At 42.6% G+C, this 13,364-nt stretch overlaps 2 protein-coding genes across 3 annotated transcripts; both read right to left on the reverse strand.

The window, feature by feature from the left end:
• Window positions 1-1,967: 1,967 nt before the first annotated feature.
• LOC115175451 (homeobox protein Hox-A10) lies at window positions 1,968-8,545 on the reverse strand. 2 transcript variants are annotated; one of them, XM_029734683.1, is made up of 3 exons: window positions 8,254-8,545; window positions 3,831-4,862; window positions 1,968-2,818 (listed from the first exon to the last, which is right to left on the reverse strand). In XM_029734683.1, exons 2-3 carry the CDS (start codon window positions 4,723-4,725, stop codon window positions 2,544-2,546), a joined length of 1,170 nt encoding a protein of 389 aa, XP_029590543.1. In that variant the 5' UTR covers window positions 4,726-4,862; window positions 8,254-8,545; the 3' UTR covers window positions 1,968-2,543. The 2 variants fall into 2 exon arrangements, with proteins under 2 accessions (XP_029590543.1, XP_029590544.1); XM_029734684.1 differs by lacking the exon at window positions 8,254-8,545 and having other exon boundaries at window positions 3,831-4,966.
• A 939-nt stretch (window positions 8,546-9,484) lies between these two features.
• Window positions 9,485-12,634, reverse strand: LOC115175453 (homeobox protein Hox-A11a). The gene is made up of 2 exons (XM_029734687.1): window positions 11,777-12,634; window positions 9,485-10,946 (listed from the first exon to the last, which is right to left on the reverse strand). Exons 1-2 carry the CDS (start codon window positions 12,417-12,419, stop codon window positions 10,714-10,716), a joined length of 876 nt encoding a protein of 291 aa, XP_029590547.1. The 5' UTR covers window positions 12,420-12,634; the 3' UTR covers window positions 9,485-10,713.
• Window positions 12,635-13,364: the final 730 nt, after the last annotated feature.

The raw sequence follows: 13,364 nt of genomic DNA on the forward strand, positions 1-13,364 counted from the left end.
ACTCGTTTTCAGAAACCGAACAACGCTCAATGGACACGCAAATTAAATACAAACCAACACATGTAATTCAACAATAGCCGAGGAGAAGCTTACTGAACATGCAAACCCAAGTCTGGATACAATATGATCCAATCTGAACTCGTAGGAAGAGAGGAAATGACGGCGTAACACGTTGTAACACTTCACAGACACGAACCTTGCCCTACCATAGCTTTAGAGAACCGGGATAGTATAGCCCACAGAATTACGTGTTCTATTTATTACCGTCAAATAAAACTGAAAGCTAGGCCAACACCTTACAGGCCACAGGCGATTGACTACTGCTAAATAATCCACTCCAGGCTGTTTCCCATTCTGCATTTAAAAACGGTATAACTCACACCAATAACTGAACAGATTGGCGTTCATCTACCTGGAGCGTTCCAGGGCCTACCACTGTGTATAATCAGATAACGCTAGGTGAAAATAAGTTAGAGACCTTAGAAGAAAATAAAGAGGCTAGTGGATAAATAAAGGCTATGCGTACTTAAACACAGCACAGACAGGCACCTTCAAAAGAAAAAAAGGACACACAAGTGAATGCAATGGCACTTTAAGGCTGTAAACTAAATCAGGGTGTTTTTAACACGGACCCAGTATACCGCAGGGGTTATTCACTTATTTTTCCCGCAGATAACAGCTTGTCTGGCGGATCTAAATATCACCATAAAGCCCTTCCCCTCTTTTGTGTCCGGGCTGTATTGCGCAGCGGAAGCATCCGGTTCAATTGCCCACCGGCGCGCCGCTGAGGTCGCTGTTGCCCACTCAACTTCCCCTTCCACTCTAATGCAGTGGTCGTAACCGAGGCCTTGTCTGGCGTCATTGCGTCACGACGGACAGAAAACATGCTTATCTATACGCTAAATCCAAGTCCAACTCGCCTATGGCTGAGCTTTTACCAAGATAAATATAGGACGCAGGTAATTCAGGGGCTTAATTTAATGACGAAAATAACAAGTAGAGTTTGTATAAATATTACTGACGATATGTTAAGAGAAATACACGCCAGCAAGTATTTCTCAACAGCTAAAGGAAATAAGAAATGTCCTATTGTTTATTCATATATTTATGGAAAAACAAATAACACTCCATCCTAATTCATACAATTCAATCAGATTGCACGTGTCCCCGACTAAGTTGACTGAAGTTTCGATGTATTAAACTGGGCCAATTCAGACAGTTTCGTGTTGCAGTGGTAGAAAATAGATCCCAACAACATGAAACTACCTAAACCACTCCGCAGTCCGCTCCAGGTCTCACGACGCACAGCAGCCAATGTATACCGCCACGTCTTCTTCGGTTTTCATATCGATTTCAAACACCAATGCTGTTCATAACGAGCCTGTGTTGAAGGTACCATGTTCTTTAATGTTCATTATCAAATCTTTGCAGTGGAAACTGTCTTTCTTTTTACATGTTGAGTCCAGAAAACACAAATCGCAAACAACAAATTGACTTACCCATTCATCGAAGTTATTCCACTATTCCAATCACAAAATTAATGGATGACTTTGTCCAAAAATGCCAAAACGCAGTATAACTTTCTACCACTGTCTATTGTCTCCTCTCCGGCTAAACGTCTCTCTCTCTCGACTGAAATCAGTCTTTGGGGAGAGCGAGAATCGCTCTATACGAGCCAGTCATAAAACTACAAATGCCGCCTTGCAGCGTTATAGGCCTGTGCCTGTACCGCCTAGACACATTATGTCTGGTGTAACATTTACATCGTTTCCGAGAGCTATTCCATGGATCCTAAAACATTTCTGAACGGACAGGCACAAGCCAAGCAATGTACAACCCAAAGAGTACCTACAACCTCAAATGGGGTTCCATAGCCTGTCCAAAATGCCTATACTATTTTACAGAAAAACAATAGCGAGAAATACAGAAGTATAAACACGGACTTCAAAAACCAGTCTAATCCAGTATATGTGAACTGATAATTTATTACGCATTACACAAAACACAATCTCATATGTACATAATGTTATACACAATAAAAACATTTTCACAATGTAGACTGCTCATGTACATTTCCCTTAGTTGGAGTCTACACAACAAAATGATCCTCAACTCATCATATAATATCGGAACAATACATTTATAGGGCGACTCATCTTAATGCCTCACTGCTGATAGGCCTTGTGTGATCCACACGGCAAAATGCAGGGAAACGGGGGCCTGAATCATGTTGTTTCATGCAATCTACATTTTAAAGAAACTCCACAATATATGCAATATATTATAGCTCCAATTTAGATAAAATGTCAACCACAAGACACCTATTCCAAGATGTGACAGCAATAACAGAACCGAATCAACGAACAATGAAACAAAAATCTGAAGAAATAAGAAACAAGCGAGAACATTCCCGTTGTTTTACCAGTAGCTATACAGGACGATGCCAAGGCTTGCCTGTAGGCCTAACAAAGATGTGCCCTTTTCAACTTGCGTTATAACTAAAGCTCGTTTAATACAAAGCGTATTAAAAACATTCAGTGTTATCACGAAAAACCGAAATTTGACGTGAGCTCCCGAATCCTGTTTTCCCGGGTCATTTTCTTCAGTTTCATTCTGCGATTCTGGAACCATATTTTGACCTGCCTGTCCGTCAGGTGCACGCTCCTACTGATCTCTAGGCGACGCTCGCGAGTCAGGTACATGTTGAAGAGGAACTCCTTCTCGAGCTCCAGTGTCTGGTGTTTGCTGTATGGGCAACGTTTCTTCCGGCCGCTTTTTGCTGTTAGCCAGTTGGCGGTGCTCTCACTTTTTGAGTCTCCTAAAGGAAATGGTAGATACATGCTTTTAGGCTGACAGCTTGGGATGTAAGATAGGCCGCGCGCACGCTTGTGTGTGTGTGTGTGTGTGTGTGTATGTGTGTGTGTGTGTATATGTGTGTGTGTGTGTGTGTGTGTGTGTGTGTGTGTGTGTGTGTGTGTGTGTGTGTGTGTATGTGTGTGTGTGTGTATATGTGTGTGTGTGTGTGTGTGTGTGTGTGTGTGTGTGTGTGTGTGTGTGTGTGTGTGTGTGTGTGTGTGTATGTGTGTGTGTGTGTATATGTGTGTGTGTGTGTGTGTGTGTGTGTGTGTGTGTGTGTGTGTGTGTGTGTGTGTGTGTGTGTGTGTGTGTGTGTGTGTGTGTGTGTGCAGGTCAATGGGTTGATATAGGCCTTTCCATAAGGAAGGTTCAACGGCCTTGTGTACTTTGCTTGAACTTAAAACATGTGCAGGTAATACTTGAAAGATATTTTATGAAATGTATAACATTTTCTATTATTTTAGACCTACTATAATAAGAACAAATATCAACAGACAACAATAAAAATACGTTTTTAGTAGATAGTGAATAGACATAGCCTACGAATGTTAGGCCTATTTTGAGCGACAGTGAAGTATTTTTTTGTCCAAATAAACAAGGGCCTATAATGGAAAATCTATGATAAACCTATAGCCAAAACAAATAATTAAATGTATTTTTTTATAATAACATTGCTTTTTTCCCCACAGCATTTTTACTGAATTGCTTCTATTATTTTTCCAAACCTTTCATGCCCGTTTGATATTAAGGCATTAAAATATTCTCAACTAAAGCATGGTGTCGCCTCATATAGACCATATTATCCCTGAATAAAAACAAACCCCTAAATGACCTCTGAATGCTAAAGCAGAAATCCGTCTCTCTGCAAGTGTTATAATCTTTTTATTTGTCGCCATACCTGCTTCACGATACAGCATGAGATAAAACCAACCGTGGCAGAGTGAGTGACGACACCTTTAATGATCTCAGCTCACCTTTAGTCGTTTTCACGGACTTTTCCTTCTCGAGCTCCACCTCAGCTTTCTCGGGAGAGGAAGGTTCCCCTTCAGAGGACGCTGGCGTCTCCTCGTTCCCCAGTAGGGCGTTCGTCTGCTGGGGCTTGGGCGCGTTACCGGAGGGCAGAGCCTCCTCGGTGTCTCTCCTCTCGTGCTCCGCCGTGGCTGAGCAGGCTAAAGCTGAGGACAGCTGGGGTGTCGAGGTGTGGAAACGAGTCGGTGCAGGGGGGTGTAGGCCAAAGTGAGAATGAGAGGGGTTCGATTGGGCACCGTGGTAAACTTTATGAGAGCGTGCGTGCGTCTGAGACAAGCGGAAGTAGCCAGGCACGGGTACAGTACCCCCACCACCGCCGTCGGTGACTGTACACGAGCCTGAACCGGAGCCTGTTGTGGTTAGCCTCGAGTATGTCAGGTCTTCGGCTGTGGAGGCTTTGGGGCACTTCTGCGGTTCATAGAGACAGTACGCGCTCTCCTCCTTAATGCTCTGCGGGAACGAGCAGGGCGCGACCTGGGGACCAACAGTTTGTTGCTGGTCCATTCGGTCCATTCTGCACGACCTCTGCGCGTCCATCCACATCTCCATGCCTGACATATACGCGCCTGACGCGGCAGACATCATGTTTTGGGGACCTGCGTTGCTCCGCTTGCCTATGCCAGGGAAGTATCCACAGTTCTGTAGTCCGTAAGGAACCTCTGAGGCGGTGTTATGGGGCAGACACACGCTGCTGCCCGGGTAGTAGTGTCCCCCTGCACCCTCGGTCCGACCGCTGATCAGAGAATCCACAAAAAACGCGTTTCCTGCGGGGCTGTCCGAACATGACATGATTGTAGTGTATTTTGGCGAGGGGAGAAGATAGCCCTTTCTGGCTGACATTTCTTGTGCAAAACATGCTGGATATGATTAGATGTACCCCCCTCTCCACCGTGCAGACTCTGGAGCCAATGGGAATGCTCGGATACGCAGGGCCCCTCCCCATCCACGACCACGTAGCAGCCGGGGCCATCGTAGGTCTGAGGAATAGAAAGGAGAAAGCACAGCAATCAGTGCGTTTCTCTCATCTCGCTTTAATGCACCACCATAGCGCCGACGGGGCGAGGCCCTATGTGCAGAATGCAAACATTCGAAAATAAAAAGTAGTCTATGCGCACCCATGCATGCGCAAAGGGGACTTCTGCAGCATATGTTCCATATCAACTACCAATTCGGTTTTCAGCATTAAGAGAAGTGCGTCTTATTCCCTATTATTTTGAACTGTGCGTAAAATAAAATAAGCATAAGGTTTAATCAAATGATTCATTTGTCTTAAGCCCTATGGCTCCCTATAGTTGATACTTTATATGCGTAAATATCACACAAGAAGACAAAATGGAAACCATATTCGTTTCAAATAAGACCTACACAGACGCAACAACAGGACCAATAAAGGAAAGCCTATAAGCTACTAAATAATGACGTGTTCACCTCGTCATTATAACACAATTAATATGAAATAAAAATTATAAAAAGTATTTGAAACCCTATTTTACACTGTAGGTTAGTGACCTTTAAAGATGACTTTGCAAAAGTTTAGAGACTTCAAGTGTTCCATCCTTCAACTGCAGATAAGGCTATGCGTTGTTGCTGTACTAAAATGAGAGGTTTACAAGGTTTAACAGCCCTCAGATGCTGTTTAATCGACACTAGACTACATACAACTAGGCCACATGTACACCTTATAAAGCTAATTTAAAATGAACGTTGGAAAAATAATACCAGCACATTAGTTCATATTAAACCAAATCAAAAAACAACCCCTTCGCAAGTCATTCGCGCCTATAGCCTAGACCTTTTCATGCGCACACATTGTCAACAATTCTCCCGCACTGTAAGTGACAACTTTAAGCCAACATTAAGGTTTCCTTCAGGTTTAAACAGGTATGGTAAACAGGGCGTAACAAGACGGCTACACTTTCTTTTACAGTGATTTAATATAAAATAGATCACTGCGTAGGTCTAATTCATTGACAAGTAAATGGATTGTAGAGAAATAAAACACCGATGAAGGCAGTAGGCCTAATTGACAGGAACATTATACGCTTTACGTACAGCAATTTTCTCCGTGTTCAAAGGATTTCTTTCTTCTAGATCTATTTATTATATAAGATATACATACGGGAACATCAAAACAGACTGTATATCCGACTCAAATAGCAGCACTAGATGTTTTTGGCTACAAATAGGCCTATGTGTAGCCTCGATGTGCTGCCTATGTGTAGCCTCGATGTGCTGCCTATGTGTAGCCTCGATGTGCTGCCTATGTGTAGCCTCGATGTGCTGCCTATGTGTAGCCTCGATGTGCTGCCTGTGTGTAGCCTCGATGTGCTGCCTAGTAGCGTGTTACAGAGGCATTGTAAAAGCAAACTATGGATGCAGATAATCATTATGCGTTCATCAAATATAAAGGTGTGTCATGTCCTATATGAACCTACGCATTTCTTATTCACGCAATTCACCACACGTGTAAAATACCTTTGTGGGCATCTAATTGACATGCTGTTTCAACAATAACAATACATTTTTCTCCATTTTGCATTGAGATGGACACCACAGGGGGAAAACAGAGCCTGAGGGCCACAAGCCACCTGGCCCGGGTAATAGTCAAAACTGACCGAGATTAACTTCAACCTGGAGAGAGAGAGAGAGGAATGGACGCAACCAAATGGAGGGAGACCAGTTGTGGCCCTATAATACCCCAACGAGACAATGGGAATAACCTGAGCAAGTAAGTCAACACGGTGATTTAACCCCCCAAAACACAAACGTGGCCTTAAATGTAGACTTAAAACCAATTTCTGCCTCGTTACTATAGGCTTATAGTTGTGCTTTATGTCTAGTGGGATAATAGTCAGATGGTAAAAACAAAACATTGCACTGACACGAAAAATGACATCTTATTCATTATATCTCCCAATCAAACATAGAAGCGAGACTGGTAATAGTTAGATCAATTCTAAAGTATAAGGAAATAACATGTTTATATGGTGTATAACTGGGATTGACTATATATACTATATATATACTGTATATATGATCCATGCAGCTAACATTTATTTGCCTGTTCTAGAAACTGAACAGTGAATTTTGCATTCCATTACAAGTGAACTTAACTACCAGACAAATCAGCAAAAACACCATCAGCAAATCTATATATGATCTTATAAAATATCAGCCATTCGAAATTCAGTACTTAATAATGTTGACGTTAATTAGTTCTGTGCACATGCAGCTTTGAAACAGTTCTAGTCAGCACACGCCCCACGCTCCCGTATTGACGTGTAACCTAGGCCTATCACTTATATCTCCGTGTTACAGTTATTAGCCTAATTGCGGCTATTAAATCTTCATTTCACAGCTGTCCAGCTATCATTTCCCCCAAAACAGTTTACTCTGAACAACGCTTTGATCAACCTCATATGATGGTGGCCGGGGAGGCCGTTTCGGACGGATCATGTTCGTCGCGAGTGCAGTTATGAACAATAATGCACAGTTTTATTACATCCAGCGGAAGCATTTATTTTTCACGAGACAAAGGAGTAGTAGAGGGGTGTCCACGCGCATTCAAGAGCCGTGGCGAACCCCATCCGCGCCTTGGAATGATACCGAATACCCCCCCCCCCCCCCCCCCCTCTAGCGTCTAGAACAAGAAGGAAAGGGACACACGTTTCTGGCGTATCACAATCAAACCTACTTTTTCAATCACATCATTTATACTTTTGGCACGACCCATAGAGTAATGACTTCTGGAAGGACACCAAATGCAGATTGATTCCAAAAAGCCCAGTTATGGGTGAGAGTGGTGATTTCACAAGTGATTGTTGTGATTTAGAAGGGCCTACTAATCCAGATCATCAAAAAAAAATTATATATAAAACAAATTAAACACACTGAAATTAATATTTAATGATAAACTACTTTAGATAACACATTCACTCCCCACTTTCCATGATTGTGAACAAATACTTTCAGCCTGTAATAACCTTGACATCTTAAAGTAGGCCTGTTCTATTGGATATTTGGGACAGATATTTAGCGATATATTTTTGGCTCATGCTTATACATGTAAAATATACAAGCTTAACAAATGTAGCAGAGCACAAAAGAAGGCTTTCAGTCTCGCACATGTGTTGCTAGGCTACTACATGTAATATCTTAGCTAGGCCCTCTACAATTATACTGCCCATCATGCTCTACTACTGACCACCATATTGAATGTGCAACCTAATGATCAAAACAGCTAAAGGAAAGAAACGTTACAATACAGTTGTACTTAAATAAACTGTTCAAATAATCTACTTCTGAAAACAGGAAAAGCCAGCTCTCTAACAGAGTATGAGGTTTTGTTCTTTGTTCGAGAAAATTTACCTGCATTGAAAGGTATTGTATCCCTCGAGAATCTTGAAGGTTTCTTGTGCTGGGTTCGAGTTCTTGGAAACAAAAAGATCTACGACAATGACATTGATCTCAACAGCGCCGCACTGTGGCAGGAAGAAGCGTCTCCAACTGAGCACAAGCCCCATGGCCGCTACTCTGATCCAAGGAGGACAACTTGCGAAGGGGGAAAAACCTTCTCAAATGAAGTCGAAGCGGCCAGTGAGCAGAGGCTTTCCCTATCCGCCCTCTCCCCTGTCTTCGCTCTCGCCTCCTTGGTAACAGAGTTGATAACCTTGGGTCTCAGACGGTTTATTGCACTGCACTCCAATTGTACAAATGCTCCAGACTCTGAGACAGATTTTATGGCCGCGTTGCTGCGGCAACGGGGAGGTTGTCCAGTAATTAGGGACGGGAATTCCAGCGCGCAGTAAAGGATGCGCCAGGCGAAGCAAGGCCGGACTATGGCGGAGAGAGGCAACCATAAACTTCAGCCTCTCTCTCCCTGCGTTTATGGCCCTTTTGACTGTCATATATGAACGCCATTGCGCTGCGCCTGGCGCTCATAAACAGAGTGATAATAGCAGCAAATATGGCGATGCTCGTTTAGGAGGATGTTGTGGAAGAAGGGATGATTTTAATCCAATCCATGAGAGACACAAGTAGGTGATTGAAAAGGAGATGCGCATGGTGACTGTATTCGGCTTGTTTACCACAGTGTTGTGGGTCATTGAGACAAACATATTCAAAGTTCAAAGCCAATAAATGAACTCCATTGAATGATAAGCCTGAATGATGGTAGCCTATACGTCAGTGAGTTCAAAACAAATATTACCTAGATGTTCATGTCACCCAATACAATTGCAATGAGCAAAGGTCATTAGAAAATACAACCTGACACAAATAAGAAATAGAAGCCTAACATTTAGGTGCATATCAACATTTACGATTGGTAGCTTCATGAAATATTGGTATGAATCAATCCATCGCTCACACAAATATCGTTTACACGAATAACGTTTCACATTCGAGTAAATAACTCTCAAATGTTGAATGTATAATCTACCAGTTCCATGAATTAACAAAACAGTTTGAAATACCTAAATAGGATTTTCTTGTCTTGTTTCTTTGTGCGTAAAATGTTTAGAGTTGTGCGTAAAAGGCCCGTGTGAAGGTTAAACAGCTTTCAAAATGGTTTCCAGTCTGAGGAAAATAACCAGTCACATTTGTACATTCCTTCAAAATCTTTTCATTTTTAATTTCGAAATATAGGATAATACAGAATATTTGGGGCATACCAAGCAGTTAATCCAAGATTATGTCCCTGACAATACATTTCAAAACGTTTTTCACGTTCATGTTACTGCAACAGAAAACAAAAAGACCTGTGAATAATAGAAACAAATATTTCGTCCTATTGAACAAAACCTGGATGCATATTGGCTGAATATGGGTATCGAAACATTGCGGCCTTGTTGCATACATGACCTATATTAACAGGCGTGTCGCAATGCAACAATTCGTAGGCTACAATGAGGCTGAACAAGCTTATATCAGGTTCTGTCTGTATAGGGTTAATATTCTCCTCATTGGGTTTGTCCGTGCATTAACATCAAATTCAAAGCCAAATTAGGCGTGGTAATCAAGTATACAAAATATAAACAGATGATACTACATGTGTTGTGTTGAAACTATTACAATGGTCGCAATGGCCTAGTCACGGTTTGGGGTCAACACCATTTAACACCGAGTCCTTATTATTTTGCTGATAGAGCTTTGCAGCTGGTATTTAAAAGTGATAGAAAATCAGTGGCTGCAAAATAAATAACCTTACAAACAGAGACAATTTACAAGTCTCATTATTTGGTCACACCAATTAATTAATTAAAGTCATAGCTTCATTTATGAAATGCACAACATCACATATTGTCTGCCAACAAAAAACCTATACCACGTCACCATTCGTACGATTTTACTAACAGAAAACTTAATTTACCAGAGGCTTTTCGATTACAAAATGAACCCGGTTCAGTCATTGTTAGACTGGCAAGGCTGTCGGCGCTGTGAGGCGAAAATGAAGGCAATAGGCCTACTGTGTCACAATATTATTAGGATACACAAGAAACATAGTCTTGCTGAGGACAAAATCCGCAGAAATATATATTTTAAACAAAGTCTGATGGCCAAAATGCCGTCAGTGTGTCAACTTAAATCATGCTCGTTCTCAAACTGTCGGATATCAGGAGAGCTTCTGCTGCCTGTCCTCGAACTTGAAATGAACAGTTGAGCATCGTGTTGCAGCTGCAGGCATTGTTGTTGTTGTGTTGTTGTTGTTGTGTTGTTGTTGTGTTGTTGTGTTGTTGTTGTTGTGTTGTTGCTACTGCTGCCACAAACGTCAGGGGAAAGAGACCACAGCGAGTCAATAAGTCTGTAAACGCATATGACAAGTCACTCCTAAAGCAGCGGGTTCGTGGTGTAATACTGTAATCTGTCTCTGCTTAATTTCTTTTCCTTCATTCTTCGGTTCTGAAACCAGATTTTCACTTGGCGGTCGGTGAGGTTCAGCATACGAGAGAGCTGCAGTCTCTTCTCTTTGTTGATATACACACTGAAAAAGAATTCCCGCTCCAGTTCCCGGATCTGATGTTTTGTATAAGGACATCTTTTTTTACGAGTCCTCTGTCCATCTAGAAGAGAGGAGAGAATGTCGGTCACAAAAAATACAAATAGCTAATATTATCCATGACTATGTTCTAGGATTTATAGGCATTGTTATAGGCTTTTGGACACTCTATAATTACGCATGTGGTCCAAATCAATACGACGAAAAATATTGTTATTGCCTCTTAATTTCTATGTATTAATTATGCAGTCATTTCAATTACAATATGAAGCCATTAAATAGCATATGCAGTGTTGTGGATACGAACACTACTATACATGATAACTGACCGTTTTCAGCGTGCATGTAAGGCTATAGACGAAATGTAATCAATCATAAAATAACATCAACAGTAATAACACATGAATTGATTACATTTGATAAGCTTCATGATTTCTCCATCAGGAACATGACAAATAGCATACTAGTGCAACGCACACACTGCCAGATTGCTTTAACGCACGAGCTCCTATGTGCTAACCCCTAAACCAGAGGCACCCCTCTCATTACACGCAAGTAAGTGCTCTTTTAACGCTAAGAAACCGTGAAACAAGGCTACATTTATGATTAATGTATGACCGGGAATATTAGGTCTACGTTACAATTCACAGTAATAACAACGTGCTTTTTAAAAACTTTAGGCAGTTTTAAGAAAAATCACTAGTTCTGATTTCTTTCACTGCCAATTTCAATTCCAAGCACGTGATCCTGAAGTTTATAACAAAGTTTTGTTGGGGAAATCTACAGGCCCTCTATAAACCTTATACGCTTATAAAACACCATATAAAGAATTTAACAGCAGCGCGCTAGATTGCAAACTTTCTCTCATAACCAGGGTGCTGACTTAATACGTACTGCTGCTGCTCGATTTCTCCTCATTGTTGCCGGAAGAGGACTCTGGACTGCTGGTCTCCTCGCGTGGCTCCTTCCCCTCAGTGTCCCGGCACGGTGGAGCGTGCTCTGCCACGGAGCTTGTTTGTTTGGTGGCCGTTGTGTTCCCTGAGTAGTCGTTAGACGACGGCGTTTCCGAGGCGTTGCCATATGCTGTCTCGAAAAACTGGTCGAAGGCTTGGGGAAGCACCCCATTCCTGCCAACGTTTCCGTAGAAATTGGACGCTGCAGAGCCCGCGCCGGAGTGGTGGTGGTACGCGGCAGCTGCGGCAGGGTTGTTTTTGGCAAACATTTCCCCCATGGTGGGCTGCGACGACAGACAGTCCCGGTGAACCATGTCCTCCGTGGTGGGGTAGCACTGGGGCAGGTTCCCCCGGTGTGTCCATTTACCAGACGCGTCAATGGCAGCATAGTCCCTGAACGTCACCTCTCTCACAGGCTGGACTTGCGGCAGGTTAGAGGAGTACGAATATGTTATGGGGCGAGTAGACGGGGTCTGGGACAAAAATGAGGGTAGACCGGAGAAGTCTGCCCCTGCCGAGACGTAGTAGGTGCAACTGGGCAAATACATGTTCGAACCGACAGGGACCAGCTCGTCAAAATCCATAATTCCTTCACTCTACCACAATCTGGGTCATGCCTCTATAGCCGCCCTTAAACATGGCTCTGGAGCGCCCTGGCTCGTGCCTCTTTGAAGCTGGTTCGCTAGGCAGAAATTTTGAGACGTAAGCTGACGTGGAGAGCCAACTCCATCCATTCCGGGGAGGCGTGGGTCACGTGACAAGCAGCAGAAATTGACAGATTTCCTGTGCGTGTGTGTGTGTGTGTGTGTGTGTGTATGTGTGTGAGAGAGGGAGAGAGAGAGCGAGGGAGAGAGAGAGCAAGTGTGTTAACTGTTTATTTTTTATTTAGCTGTTGTTTATTGTCTATTTCACTTGCTTTAGCAATGTAAACATGTTTCCCATGCCAATAAAGCCCTTTGAATTGAATTGAGAGAGTGAGAGTGAGAGAGAGAGTGAGAGTGAGAGTGAGAGAGAGAGAGAGTGCACGCGCGTGCGCGAGCATCATGGAGGGTGAATGAGTGAGTGAGTGAGTGAGTGAGTGAGAGACATACTGCTAGTTGTCCTGAAGCTTGACATTGGTGGTTTATCGTCATGTCGGTCTAAAATGAATTCCCTTACATGCAGCATGTCAGAGGGAAAACTAGAATTGCATTGGTTGTTAAAATGTTGGGAAATGACATATTTCTATCGAATAACTAACCTGATTCAATATCAATTTCACATATGCTATGCGCCTTTCGACATGTAATCTGGGGGGAGGGGGGTACTCGTCTTGTAGGCTTTATGATATCCCCGAGGCTTTGAAGATGTCTTTAGAAATATTACACATTTGAGGCGTGCCAACAATATCTGTATCCTCTAAACGTGTAAGTACATTTCATTCAACAGTAAAATCCAAGACTCGTCATTATGCTTTCGCAAAGACAAAGACATAACAATAACATATTTCCATGCTATGTTTGATGTTTGTCACTGAGGTGTGTGCTCAT

Source organism: Salmo trutta, chromosome 36 (genome assembly GCF_901001165.1).
Source record: "Salmo trutta chromosome 36, fSalTru1.1, whole genome shotgun sequence".
NCBI classification, from domain to species: domain Eukaryota; kingdom Metazoa; phylum Chordata; class Actinopteri; order Salmoniformes; family Salmonidae; genus Salmo; species Salmo trutta.

Excerpts from the sequence above, each read along its gene's own strand:
- LOC115175451 (XM_029734683.1), bottom strand. The coding sequence starts at position 4,725 with ATGTCAGCCAGAAAGGGCTATCTTCTCCCCTCGCCAAAATACACTACA. Across the intron at positions 2,819-3,830 it reads GTCCGTGAAAACGACTAAAG|GAGACTCAAAAAGTGAGAGC; the intron begins GTGAGCTGAGAT and ends CATTTCCTTTAG.
- LOC115175453 (XM_029734687.1), bottom strand. The coding sequence starts at position 12,419 with ATGGATTTTGACGAGCTGGTCCCTGTCGGTTCGAACATGTATTTGCCC. Across the intron at positions 10,947-11,776 it reads GGAGAAATCGAGCAGCAGCA|ATGGACAGAGGACTCGTAAA; the intron begins GTACGTATTAAG and ends CCTCTCTTCTAG.